The sequence below is a fragment of the Corvus hawaiiensis genome, chromosome 15 (genome assembly GCF_020740725.1).
Source record: "Corvus hawaiiensis isolate bCorHaw1 chromosome 15, bCorHaw1.pri.cur, whole genome shotgun sequence".
Lineage (NCBI taxonomy): Eukaryota > Metazoa > Chordata > Aves > Passeriformes > Corvidae > Corvus > Corvus hawaiiensis.
This window is the reverse complement of record NC_063227.1, coordinates 601,794-615,896: the sequence shown is the minus strand read 5'-3', so window position 1 is coordinate 615,896 and position 14,103 is coordinate 601,794. Positions and strand designations below refer to the sequence as shown.

The window sequence follows — 14,103 nt, the reverse complement described above, 5'->3', positions numbered from 1 at the left end:
GTGTGGACCTGCAAGTGCTCCCTGTCTGCAGAGGAAGCGCATCCTTGCTGAGATGCCACTGGCAGCTGTGCTCTTTGGAACAGTTTCCATCTCACCCCCACCTGTATTAAAACGTTCCCAGAGCGATGGGGGTCCTGCCCTGGCCCCTCCCTTTAACCCTCCAAGTTCTTCTTCAAAACTCCCTTCCAGGCCCCGCTGACCAAGGCACAGTCAGATCTCAAGCTGCTCTCCCCCACCCCATTGTTTCCACACCTGCAGTGGAACAGGCTCCATAAAACCAAGTGCTCTGGAGGACACTCCGTAGCCTCAAAGACTTCCTCAGTGCCAGACCCCTTCCTTTGGAAGCCCGACACTGCCTCAGAGACAGGCAGCTCCTGTAACTTAGCAACTTTCTTTTTGTTCTGTTAAGGTGGGTTCTTCAATCTCCTTAATGAATAAGAGAATCAGGCCAGGTAATTGATGCTTGGCCATTTAGCTGATGAATAATTGACTGTCTGGGTAACTCGAGATATTTCCTCGATCAGATTGTGCAGTGGAACAACCATATCGTCCGGGGTGCAGCATGGCTCACAACTTTGGGGTACTGGAAATGTGCTGTGCAAGCTCAGGGTCTAGAGGAACCTTCCACAGTCAGCTCTCATCCTCTTCCTTCACATGGACTAGGCACATGAGCTCAAGCAGTAGGCCCACGGAACTTCCTGAGGTTCAGCAAAGCCTAGTGATGATCCCTTTGAACCCAAACCATCCCCTGATTCTATGATTTTGATAACTGGCTGCATTTTAGCAACAGAAGTTTTTTATCACATGAATCTTGACTCAGGTCTGGAAACGTGATTTCTTTTCCAGATCTGCAGTGAAGACAAACACGAGCACACAACAGTGAGACCTGGCCAGGCCACAAGGTGAGCTGGGGAGGGGAGCAAAGCCTCCAAAGCATGAGCAGAAGGGGGTGGAAGGTGCTGTGTGCCCCAGCAGGGAGGTGTCCCTGTGTGAGCTGTGTGTGCTTAAGTTGCCTCACAGGTAAATACTGCAGCAGCCTCCTCCGGAGGAGCTGGGTGTGCAGGACATTGTGTGGTTGTTCTAAACAGCAATTGAAGAACATTTAGAGAGGCAAGTTCTGTCAGCTCTGTGACAGTAACACATAGTGCTGCTCCCCATCCGTGGCAGAGAGGGTATCAGCATGAATTGTGGATTAAATAACTCGTGGTTTTATTTCAAACTTCCCATCAGTCCTGTGTCAGCATGTACTGCATATTTTTTAAACTAAATTGAGCTAATACAATTGGCACCACTCTGTGATGAGCTTTGAATTAAAATCTAAATAAGAACAGAATACTTTGATGTACTGGGAAAATGGATAACAATCCATGAACTGTGAGAAAGGATAAAATAGCACATGCTTTTAATCTGACTTTTGCCTCCAGATTTCCAATGACTCACCAGCAATGTTTCATCGGGGTATGGGTTTGGGTTTTTTCTTCCAGAAATGCCATTAATTATTTACCAGTAGGTGAATGATCTCTGAAATCTATTGCAGTGACACCTTTGAGTCTGCAGACAGTTTCTGATGGCAAACCATCTGGGCTCCTTTAACTTGTTATTGTTTATCCTTTGGACTCCTCTCCCCGGGCTGTAAGGTGTAACGGCAGCAGACAGGGCCAGGAGCATCAATATTTTACAGCATTAATTAAAGGGAGCTCAGCAGCTGTACTGCCCAGCCCGGCTGCCTGTGGGAGGGAAGGACCGTGCTTCAAGGGGGTGGCTAGGAGAGGTGTCCTGGGAGAGGACCCTCTAAGCAGTGCCACCAGCCCCGAGCCCAGCGTTGCGGTCACACAGGTGGTGCTCGGCTGTGGCAGCGAACGGTCCGTGCAGTGACAACGGGACCGGGAGGAGGCTGCGGGGTCCCCGGCAGCTTCTCCTTACTTGAGAGAGAATGAAGCAACAGCAGAGAGACGGAAAAAGCTGCAAATCTTGTGCGAACACCCTCGGTGCCGGGGCCAGGGAGTCGGACTCTGACGAGCAGGCGCTAATCGGGCTCTGCATCCACCCTTCGCATCTTCTTGTTTACTGGCGTTAACAGGCAACACTAAATAAAGGGAGGGTTAAAATCAAACCAAAACAAAGGCCTGAAATTTATCCCTCTATTAATTACTTCCAGCAAGCAGGGCCGCCTTTAAAGCTGTGCCACTTCAGATGAAACTTTCATGCAGCTATTTAGGGCCTCTGAAATATAAATGATTTCCTTTAAATGTTTTATCATAAATCAGGGCACGCAGCTTCGCCACAACGCGCCGGTTCCCCCCGGTGGGAGGGAGCTGCTAGCCTGGCCCGGCCCGGCCCGGCCCCTCGCCCCCGGCCCGGCGGCGGACCCCGGGCGGGACGGAACCGGACGGGAGCGGGGAGGGATCGGAGCGAGTGGGAACGGGAGCGGAGCGGGGCGGGAGCAGAACGGCCGCACTGCCTCGGCCGGCGAGCCCCGGGGCCGGCGCTGTCCGCGGTGCTGGCCCTCGGCCGCCGGCAGCGCCCCTCGCTCCCGTCCCGCCGCAGCCGCGCCCCGCTCGGGCCGGGCCGACCCGCGGTGAGAGCCCCTTCCAACCCAGCCCGGTCCTTGATTCTGTGAGCCTTGCTCGGTGCGTGTTTCCCAAAGGAAGCCGTTTCACAGCAGCGGTGCCGCCTCTTTTCTCTGCCCGCCATCAAGTCAGTACGTTTGTCAGAAAGCAGCTCCTTCGGCTTTTGGTCCATGCTTACCGAGGCTTGTAAGTCTTGGAAACTTTAAATCTTGGAGTAGGCTTTAATTTTGTTTAAGAACTTCGAATTTTGCAAAATGTTTACATCTCTGGTCCCTCAAAGTCCAGTAATGTCTGAAGATGTGTGAAGATTGGGAGAGCAAAAATGAAAGGACCGCTCAATAGCAGAACAATGCCAACTTCAGGACCGCTTTCCCGGGGAATGGGTGTGTGGACGCCGGTCCCTCTGCTCCAAACGTCAGCCCGCGGGTTTTGCCCACGGGGAAACGCCCGCTCCTCCCCTCTTCCCCCGGGACCTGCGGCCGAGGGAAGAGCGGGATTCGAGCGGGAGCGGCCCGGGGGCTGCGAGTCGCTCCCGGCCGCACGTGGCAGCCGGATACCCGCGACGGCGCGTCCGGCCCCGAGCGGGGGCTGAGGGCGGCGGGGCCCGGGCCGGGGGGCCGGAGCGCCTCTCCGCCCGTGCCCTGCCCGTCCTGCCCGGGCGCATCACGCGTGCGCGGCCCGTGCGGGCGGACGGCGTGTAAGATGAGCGAGGGAGCGGTGGGGGGGCGGGCGGCGGGGGAGCTGAGCCATCGAACACCGCTCACTCGGGCAGTGCCGAGGGCAGACACAGTCCCGCGCCCATGCCCGGGGCCTCCCGCCCGCGGGCCGCGCGGAGATGATGGCCATGGACGCCAAGCAGCCCTTCGCCGTGCCCGCCGCCCTCCAGGACCCCAAGTTTCCCAGCCTGCACGCCGGCGCCGAGGCGATGCGCAGAGTTTGCCTCCCGGCCCCGCAGGTACGTGGATGCAGCGCAATTACCGCTCTAAGCCACATTTTCTGACAGGCACCGGGTTAATGTTTTTTTCATGTCGGCAGCACCCCCCGTGCCCGCCCTTGATCCGCGCGATGCGGAGCGGGGCCGCTGCCTTCCTATTAATTTTTATGACCTGAGCTCCGGGGAGGACCCGCGGTGCCGGGGCCGGTTTTTCAGGCGGAGATGACAGAATTCCCCACTGACCTCGCCATGCGTGCTCTTGCTCGCAGCTGCAGGGCAATATATTTGGGAGCTTCGATGAGAGCCTGCTGGCCCGCGCCGAGGCGCTGGCGGCCGCGGACATCGCCCCCCACGCCAAGGCCCACCACCTCCACCCCCACTTCAAGCCGGACGCCGCCTTCCACGCCATGAGCGGCGTCCCCTGCGCCGCCGCCGCCCTCCCGCACCCCGCCGCCCTCACCGCCCACCCGCACCCGCTCCCGCACCCGGCGCTGGACGGCGGCGACCTGCTGGAGCACCTCTCGCCGTCACTGGCCGTGGCGGGGCTGGCCGAGCCCCCCGCGCTGCCCGCCCCGCTGCCGCCGCCGCCGCTGCCCGGCGCCGCCGCGGGACCCCTGCCCGTGCCTGTGGGCGCTCCGGGGGGTCCCGCGCCCGCCGCGGACCCGCGGGAGCTGGAGGCGTTCGCCGAGCGCTTCAAGCAGCGGCGGGTGCGGCTGGGGGTGACCCAGGCCGACGTGGGGGCGGCGCTGGCGGCGCTGAAGCTGCCTGGCGTGGGCTCGCTCAGCCAGAGCACGATCTGCCGCTTCGAGTCGCTGACGCTGTCGCACAACAACATGACGGCGCTGCGGCCGGTGCTTCAGGCCTGGCTGGAGGGCGCCGAGGCCGCCCGGCGCGCCCGCCCCGCCGGCCCCGACCCGCCGCCCGGCGCCGAGCGCAAGCGCCGGCGGACCTCGATCGCCGCGCCCGAGCGGCGCTCGCTGGAGGCGTACTTCGCGCTGCAGCCTCGGCCCTCGGCCGAGAAGATCGCGGCCATCGCCGAGAAGCTGGACCTCAAGAAGAACGTGGTGCGTGTCTGGTTCTGCAATCAGCGCCAGAAGCAGAAGCGCATGAAGTACTCGGCGGTGCACTGACGGCGCGGCCCCGTGGACCCCGGGACGGGACGGACGGCCCTAAGCGCCCCCCGCCCCGCCGAGCCAGCCCGGACCCGCCGCCCGGCCTGGGACAGAAGCCCGGCGGGGCGCGGAGCCGGGGCGAGCTGGGAAGCGAAGCGGCGCAGCGGGAATTCCGCGGGTCCCGAGCTCCATTCACGGCGGGCAAGGCCTCCGGGGCGCGCCCCGGGCAGCGCCGCTCCCACTGCGCCCCGCCGTCCCGCTCCGTCCCGCCGCGGCGAGCGAGCCCCGCGGCCCGCGCCCCAATAAAGTTTTATTTTTCAACCCGCCGGGACGTGTCGTTCCTCGCCGCGCCGCAGCGCCGACGGGAATACCCGAAATAACCTGCGAGAGCAACCGCACTCTCGACAAACGCCCCTCAGCGGGGCGACGCCCCGGGACACGGGACCGGGCTTCGCCCCGCCGGGCCCCGCGCTGCCACCGGCCCCGGGGAAACGGAAGCATCCCCCCACCAAAACCGATGCCAGGTTCGTTTCTGAAGCTGTTCAGGAGGGGGAAAGGGCTTTTATTTGCGATTCCCAGAAGCACCTTAACGATTAAAGATTAATGTTCGAAGCGTGAGCCTCCTCTGAATATTCCACTTTAGCGTTTCAATGAGTGACAAACATCGAACTTGAGAACCGGGTCCCACCCTCCTCCCCCATTAGGAAACGACTTCATGAATCCACCTTTTCCTCGCGGGCCCCCGGTAACGCATCCTCACACCGCGTTTTTCCAACCATCCTCAATGATTTTTCCCCAATCAAATGTCCTTTAATAATAAATGCCCTTAGGTCATTACATTATATTGTGAGCTTTGAAAATTTAGAGTAAGGGAGATGCAATATTAATCGCCTTCTGCACTATAAATAAGGCAACTCCGACGGCATCTTCCCCTGCAGCTGCTGTCCGCCGCTCGGCCCCGGAGCCACCGGCCGCGGACTCCGGGCCCGTGTTTTTACAGGTGTGTTTTTATCTCTTCCCTCGTCCCCGTGTGTGTCTGGGAGCTGCCCCCGCCGCGCCCCCGGGCTGAGGACTGGCCCCGCGGCCGTCGGAGCGCCGGGCGAGCAGGTACGGCCGCGCTGGGCCGGGGGCCGGCGGCGGGAGCGGGCGCGGGGCCGGAAGCATTTCCCGGCACGGGAATAGAGATCCAGCCCAGATCCCAGGCGGTGCCACTGCCGCGGGGCACCGCAGGCTCACGTCTTCTGTGTTCCAGCGTCCAGCAGAAATAACCGCTACCGCTGCTCCCGGGCGGGATTAGTGTCCTCCCTGATTTGGGTTAAATCCAGTCTGCGCCTCGCCGAGCCCCCGCTCCTACCAGGCGGTGCAGAACACCCTCACAGCTCCATGGCCAACACCTCTGTCCCTGTTCACCTCTAGAAGCAAAATCGGACCGGGCTTGTTCCTACAATGGCAAAGGAATCACCGCGGTTTTACTTGTGGCTGTTCTGGTGTCCCCTAGCTTTGTGGATTTGTGACGTTTCCGCATCTGTCCCTTTTGCACAGCTACGGAGAGTGCCTTAAAGATGTAAAACAAATCCTAAACGAAGCTTCCCAAACCCGCAGCTACTGTCCCAGAAAGCAGCTCCTGTGAGCTCCTCCTCACCTCCAACACGTTCACCAGGGAAACCTGAAGCCCCTTGACCTTTTAGCTCACCCTCCCAGCTCCTTTTCTCCCGGCAGTGCTCTGGAGAGGGGGCTCTGCCCAGACTTCAGTCTGCAAATCCAGGATCTATTTTTACTCTGCGTGTGCAGGTTCACGCCTTGCTGTGCCCAGACATCTCATACAGGATATGATCGCTTCATTTGAGATTTACTTTGGAGGTCAGGTACGTGTCGGTTGGTCATCACTGGTGCCTTAGTCTGTCCCTGCATTTGGCTCCCAAAGCTCTGGTGCTCTGGGGTAAACCCACTGTGACACAGGATACTCATCTAGTCTTCCTGGAGCTGGGGATGAACTTCTTTCGGCCTCAGTGGGAATAGTTCAGAACCGGTATTTAATGCTGAAGAGGCACAAAGAAGCTGCCCACGTTTTCCCCCTAGAATGGCGAGCAGTGCCCCGGAGCCAGTAAGCATCGCCAACGGGAGATGGGAGGCAGGAGGGAGCCAGTGCTTGGAATTCCGGGTTTGTGAGAAGCTGACACCACATCACAGCCCACCAACCCCCCCCCCCCCCCCCCCCCCCCCAGCCCCCTCCTGCCTCATCGGTCTCTCCAGGTGCCTGGGGATCAGAACTCCCAATTTTATTGGAGGGTTGGGCCTCCTTGTCCTGGGCGGTAGGACTGTGTCCCACCCTGGGACACTTGATTCTTCAAAATACACCCCATGGACAAACCCATCTCCCACAGGTAAAATGAAAAATGCAGGTGAAATTTGCTGAGAAAGGGAATTCCCTTTTAGTGACAGCCCAGATAAAGGGGAAAGGGAAACCTGCTGAAATAGGAAATGCCCAGTACGTGTGTGAGAGGCTCAACAGGCAAACCCCTGTCTATGGTTTCTGAACCAATAACAATTGATTTTTTTTTTTCCCATTCCATGCTTGTTCCTTAATATCCTGCTCTCTGTCTCCCGGGACCTGTGCACAGGAGATGAAAGCACAGAAAACCAAACAAGCCAATTGCACTGCTCACTCAATCGATTTTTACACAAAATTTGCCTTCATGCACAAAGGATGGAAAAATGATCCCATTAATAATGAATAACAAAAACAAATGCAGGGAGGAAATCAATAGCAGCACATCTGATAACACAAGGGGGGCTGGAGGGAGCTCCTAGATGTACAAAAGCATGTGTGAGGAGGAGGGGAGAGAGAGGAGAGAGGGCTCAGGGGCTTGAGGGGTTCGTGAGCGAGGCAGCAGGTGCTGTGGTGCAGGTGGGAATGGCTGATGGCCTGGCAGGCCCGTGTGTGTGTGTGTGCATGTCCCATCAGGGCACGGTCCAGCCACCTGTGTCCTGTGGGAGTGGTAGGACCTGCTGAGGGTCCTGGCTTGATGTAGAGCCAAGCCCATGTTCATGATGGCACCAGAAGGTCCAAGAAGTAGCCACTGGCAAGGAGAGAATGAGCTGGAACTGGAGGCATGCTGCTTTCCCAGAGAAAACTGGTTTTCAGCTGCAAAATTCCAAACTTCCAGTTCCTTTTGCCTCCATGCCATCTGCCCTCAGTGTTTCCCTTCTCCTGAGTTTTCAAAGGCATTTGTCCTCCCAAGGAGACACATTTAGTTTGAGATGAAAAATGTTCCTTAGGACAGTGGTTTCTGCTGCTGCCCAGGCTTTGCTCCAGGCCCTGGGCTGGCAGCTCTGGTCCCCAGGGCTGGAGCGAGGACTGGTGTCTGCACGGGGGAGAGCTGCGCCTCTGGGATGAGAGACCGCCAGGGTGCTGGGGCCAGAGGACTGGGAGCCCCAGCACCCAACACCCAGCCCAGACCAACGCAGCCCAGCTCAGTGAGGAGCAGAGGCCAGAGCCAGTCCAGGGGAACCCTGAGAAGGGATCCCAAGGAGCCCAGTACTCAGCCCAGCACAGAGGCTGGGCTGTACCCTCCATCACCCACCAGCTCACCAGGAGCAGCCTGAAGGTGCCAAAAGCACGTGGCCATGGGCTTCAAGTGGGCATCCACAGCCAAATGCTCTGTGGAGACCCATCGAGACAGGGGAAGTCCCGCTTTGTGCTGGTACAAAACAGAAGGAACTCGCTCCAGCTGTACAGCTTTGAGTTATTTTCAGAACAGTGTTTTAAAGCAATTAAGCAAATTTTGTCTTTAGTGGCACTCATGCTTTGCAGTTTGCCTGGAAATGTTAGGTACAAACTTATTTCATCATCAAGATGCTTTAGACTTTTTTTCTTTAAGCAAATTTAGAACAGTGTATGGAAAAATATGTCACTGCATTTGCAGTAGAGTTTTATATGGAGGAGAAAAACAATGCGCAGAGGAAAATGAAATGCTCTCTCTCCAAAGAGAATTAAGAATGCACACAATAATAATGCTACACAAATCTAGATCAGCTGCTGTCAAATAGTACTGACACGTGGTAAACATCTTCAACCTGCTGGGTGGAAATGATGGTCCCAAATGCTGAGTACAAAGCAGAGATGGTGCCAGAACTACTGGGACCCCTCAGCCCCCCATGGACAGCCCAGTCTGTGGGTGCTCAGGGTTGTTTCAGTGCCTGACCATGGTTTTCACTGCCCATGGATCAGGAAGGGCAATGCTGGAGTCACCCTTGGAGGTGGGGCAGTCCAGGGGTGAGGGGGGCAACCCACGGCAGAGGCAGGGGAAGCTCTGCCAGCTGGGCAGCATCCAGCACTGTGCTGGTCCCAGGACCAGCCCACTGGCACCGCTTGTTCCCAGCAGCATTGCCCGACCCCAGTGTGGGTCATTATTCGTAAGTGTTGGAGAAGTGTGATCTCTGTCCATTTACACACTGTCAACAGACGAGCTGGGAGAGGAACCAAGGCATCGTCTTCCATCAGAGCTCAGCATTCAGAGCTCAGTGAGGGAAGTGAATAACTCAGTCCCTGTTTAGAGCAGAGAGGTTTTTGCTTTCAGTGGAATCATCTTGGTGCAATTCCCTATATCCTTGTGCTTGGAGTGGATGCTCCCACCAGGCAGGTGAGCTGAACTTCTCATTCCAGGGACAAAAGGAGGAGTGAGCAGGTGGGGAGGTGAATCACATCACCAGCATTTACTTGCTTTTAAACTTGCATGAGTGTGGAGCTAAAGTGGAGAGAGATGGACAGCAGGGGGACAGGCAGGGAAACTTTGGTTTTCCTCCTCCAGAGGCTGGTGTATCTAACACACATGTATTGGCTTACCAGGGCCCTTGGTCATCCCAGAAAAGCCTGACACTGGATCCCGAGGCCCTGGGGATGTCACTGGGGGCAGGGACTGTGGCATGGGGGACAAATCCTCCCCCAGGTGCCCACCTGGCAGGGCCAAGGGCTGCTGCAGAGAGATGCACCCTGCAGGCTCCACCAAGAGCCACAGCTCTGCACGGAGCACACCCAAATACTGCAATCCACACCACAAAAGCACATACAGGGGTTCAGAGGATAAACCCACCAAAAATCAGGACATTATCTGGGGAGAGGGATTACATTTTCAAGAATTCTGTGTGATGCAGAGCTAAGGAAGGTTCAGCTGGGCATCCTGTGCTTGCCCCTCATTTGCCAGAGCCTCGAGTATTGTGTGCAGCATCTCCACAGCTCCTCACAGCCCCCCACAACCCCCTCGGCTTCCTGCAGACCCCCATGACCCCACACCTGACAGTCTCTGCCAGCAGGAACAAAACACACCAAGGATCTGGAGACATGGTTAAAGTTTGATACCTTGGTTGCCTCAGAATACATCTGTTTTTCCCCAAATGCCAAAACAGATTAGTCTGCAGCTGCCACCACATCATGGCCTGAGCAAGGATCTCTGCGAGGAAAACCAGCACAGGTCAAGGATCCTCCTTCAGGTTCCACAGTGAGAACACGTAACAGCCTCTGGAAAACATCTGAACCCCTGTTCATTCCTTGGTTGGTTTTACACCCTGTGATTCCCTGGCTGATACCTGGCAGCTCTGGGCACTCACAGGAGGATGGGAGATGCAGGCACCTTCTGGTGGAACAGAGGAGTGAGCTGTGGGTCTCCTCGGATAGGACAGGGCAGGAGGGTTAGGGATGGGGATTCTGAGCTGGCAACAAGGGTGGATCTCTTGGCTGGAAAAGGATTACTATTCTGAAGCAGTTGCAGATGGGATGGAGCTTGAGAGGGAGCTGGGGCTGGCTCCAAGGGAGCACCAGCGGGATGGTTTGGCCAAGTTCTGATGCTGCCAACAGGCTGAAATTCCTCAAAACCCAAAATAACTCTCATCTAGAGACATAAGGAAATGTTGAGGAAAAGCTTTAATGATCCTTTAAATGCTGGACTTTTCAAAGAGAGATTTTGTGCTTTTTCTTGGTAGCTTCTTTAGCAGGGGTCAGGGGAGGAGCAGTGAAGGAACCTGAAATATTTTGGATAGAGCAAATGTTTTCCTTGTCAGAGACACTGGGGTGGGAAAAGTTGTTTGCTTCCTTCTTTAATGAGGAAACCTGAAATATTGTAAATTTGGGGTCAGCTCAGGCAAAAGCCGCTGGAGGAGTGGAGCGGCAGCAACGCATGCAGCCCTGTCCCCTGCCAACGGGGCATGTGAGCCAGTCATGTAGTATTAGTGGCTCCATGTTGCAGTCAGGTTGGACGCCACGTGCAGGCACATTAACATGGAAAACACATTAGCCCCCGCCAAGGAAACCTGAGCAAATTGGCCATGAGATGAGGCATCCTGGGATTTCACACTGATGCCATTCCTGAGACAGGACAGCACAGCAGAGCTGAGGCCTGAGGAGTGGGTTGGCTCCGGTTCACCACAGTCCCAGGCAGCCAAAGGAGCGCCGGATTGGGGCAGCCCTCTGGAATCGCACGGATCCGTCGCCTGCCGTAGCCCCCTCCCCCGTGCCAGGGCCCCTGGGCCACTGCGACCCTCCCGTACTGCTGCGGAAACGGGAGAGCACGTCTGCTCCGTGCCTCAGAGCCAGCTTCTGTCCTAAAATCTCATGAAATATTAACCCCAGAGCCGGAGCATTCCTGGTCTCCCAGGGAAAGACGCACATTTGCAATGCTCCGAGGCTGATCTCCCTTCCCTGACGCCCTGTCACGCGCACTTGCACAAGGCCAGCACCCAGCCCCCAGCCGCGTCCCCCGCGGGGAAGGAACACGGAGCCTGGCGGGCTGTCCCCTCAGCTGACCCTGCCGCGATGCCCGACGGCCGCCCCGACCCTGCTCCTGGGGCAACGCCGGTGCGGGGCTCCATGAGGCGCCTCTGGGGGCCCGGTCAGCCTCCTGTGCCAGACCTTGTGCGCTCTGCGGAAGGGAGCAGAGGCAGCCCGGAGGAGAAGCCCGCGGCAGTGCGGGCTGGAGGAGGGACTCGGGGATACAGAAGTCGTGGTCAGGAGCAGGAGAAGAGCCTCGCATGAGAAGAGAAATGAACACGGCATCTCCAAGCCCGTGGGAAGCCCCCGCCTGCTCCGGCCAGGAGCCCCAGTCTGCGCACCAACCGCGGGACCGAGCGCTCGACTCCGCCGTGGGACCCGGCTCTGAGCCCCGGATAGCAGCCCGTTCCCGGGCACCCCCTCACGGCAGCCCGTCCCAGAGCACCGCCGCTCGGCAGCCCGTCCCTGGGCACCCCCTCACGGCAGCCCGTCCCAGAGCACCGCCGCTCGGCAGCCCGTCCCTGGGCACCCCCTCACGGCAGCCCGTCCCAGAGCACCGCCGCTCGGCAGCCCGTCCCTGGGCACCCCCTCACGGCAGCCCGTCCCTGGTCACCCCCTCACGGCAGCCCGTCCCTGGTCACCCCCTCACGGCAGCCCGTCCCTGGGCACGCCCTCATGGCAGCCCGTCCCTGGGCACCCCCTCACGGCAGCCCGTCCCTGGACCCCCTCATGGCAGCCCGTTCCTGGGCACCCCCACAGCAGCCCGTCCCTGGACCCCCTCATGGCAGCCCGTCCCTGGGCACCGCCGCTCATGGCAGCCCGTCCCTGGGCACCCCTCATGGCAGCCCGTCCCTGGACCCCCTCATGGCAGCCCGTCCCTGGTCACCCCCTCATGGCAGCCCGTCCCTGGGCACCCCCACAGCAGCCCGTCCCTGGGCACCCCTCATGGCAGCCCGTCCCCGGGCACCCCTCACGGCAGCCCGTCCCTGGGCACCCCTCATGGCAGCCCGTCCCTGGGCACCCCCTCATGGCAGCCCGTCCCTGGGCACCCCTCATGGCAGCCCGTCCCTGGACCCCCTCATGGCAGCCCGTCCCTGGGCACCCCCTCATGGCAGCCCGTCCCCGGGCACCCCTCACGGCAGCCCGTCCCCGGGCACCCCCTCACGGCAGCCCGTCCCCGGGCACCCCTCATGGCAGCCCGTCCCCGGGCCGGCGCGGCCGCGGCAGCGGCGCGGAGAAAACGGGAGAGCGGCAGCACCTAGGCACATCAATAATTCATAAAATGCCAGCAGCAACAGAGGGAGAGAGGGACCAGGAGCAGAACAGAATATCACACAGCTTTTTAGTGGTCTTTTTCTATTAGTGTCAGCTCTGTGGCTGGTTTCAGACAGGAGAACTTTCCCTGGATGCTCCCAGAATTTCAGGGTGGGGCCGAGCACCCTCCTGGGCAGGGCCTGCTCTTAGCTCTGCGGTGGCTGATGCAGTCACAGGACTCTGATGCTTTCAGAAGGACTCGCAGGGCCAGTGGCACTGTCCCTCCTGGACAAGGAGCTGCAAGAGGTAACATGCTGCAGGCATCCAGGCTAGGCTCGACTCTGCTGGGCTCTTTCCAGCCATCACCTCTGAGCTCGTCTGGGCAAACCCCTGCTTTGGCTGACTCAGGGCACCTTCCAGACCTCCCACCCATCTTCTGCTCTTACTCTGGCTGAGCCTGCACCCCTTTTCCCCGTGTAGGAGGGAATCTGCAGGCTCCATATGTACAGAAAAAAACCTAGATGTTTTCATGTAAATACAGGGAAAGCCTTGGACCAGACTGGGGAGCTCTGTGCCTGGAGCCTGCGTGCACCACACCATGCCGTGCTGTGCCGTGCTGACAGACAGGGAGGTGCCCCGCTAAATTTCAATAATGCCCAGACCCACTTGCTCCCCACAACTCCCAGATGAATCCTCACGTGGCCTCAGAATGGGCCAGCCCAGCTCCAAGGCCAAGCAGGGGCACAGCTCCCATGGTCCCCCAAGGCCCCCATGGCTGGAGGGGATGGGGGATGAGCCCCATGGCTTCACCCCCAAGTTCAGCAGTGAACTGTGAGGCCGAGGGGGACTGGGAAGGAGGAGGCACCTCAGTGGCAGCAGGAGCCTCCCCCCGCTGCTGCCCTCCAGCACGGGATCTGGGGGTCTCGCCGGCAGATGTTGGCACCGCAACAGCCCAGAGGCCCTGCAGACAGCCCAGGGCAAAATTTTTAATTTGTCATCACACTTCAAAATGACATCTGAAAAAAATTTTAAAAGAATGGCAAGATGTCGGCATCTCCAAGATGGCACAACCCCACGGCTGCTGCAGCTCCATGACAGAGGCCAATCCCAGCAGTGTGAGACCACAGCAGCTCAAGGGCTGCCACACTACACCAGAGGGAACCTTCATGCTGAAACCAGCTTATGGCACAGAGCTGCAATGAGGATGAAGAAGGCAATTCACCTTGGACCAAGAAAATGCAAGAACATGGGCAGGTTTGAGAGGGAGCATCCACACCGTGGGGTTTAAGGACTCCTTCCCATATGCCTGGCAGAGAAGTCAGATCATGTCACAAACAGCCTTTTAAAAACTACAGAAATCCAAATATTTGAAAAGGTTCACCAGTTTAAAACATCCCTGGAAATGCTTTCTGGAGCAACAGCAGCAGCAGTGGCAGCAGCGCAGCAGCTCTGTGCTGGTATCTGGCACAG

General features: G+C 58.6%; 1 protein-coding gene across 1 annotated transcript; it reads left to right on the top strand.

Moving 5' to 3' along the window:
• The first annotated feature begins 3,305 nt into the window (after positions 1–3,305).
• POU4F3 (POU class 4 homeobox 3) lies at positions 3,306–4,728 on the top strand. The gene is made up of 2 exons (XM_048319972.1): positions 3,306–3,525; positions 3,774–4,728. The coding sequence occupies exons 1-2, from the start codon at positions 3,406–3,408 to the stop codon at positions 4,632–4,634; spliced, it is 981 nt and encodes a 326-aa protein (XP_048175929.1). The 5' UTR covers positions 3,306–3,405; the 3' UTR covers positions 4,635–4,728.
• The last annotated feature ends 9,375 nt before the right edge of the window (positions 4,729–14,103 follow it).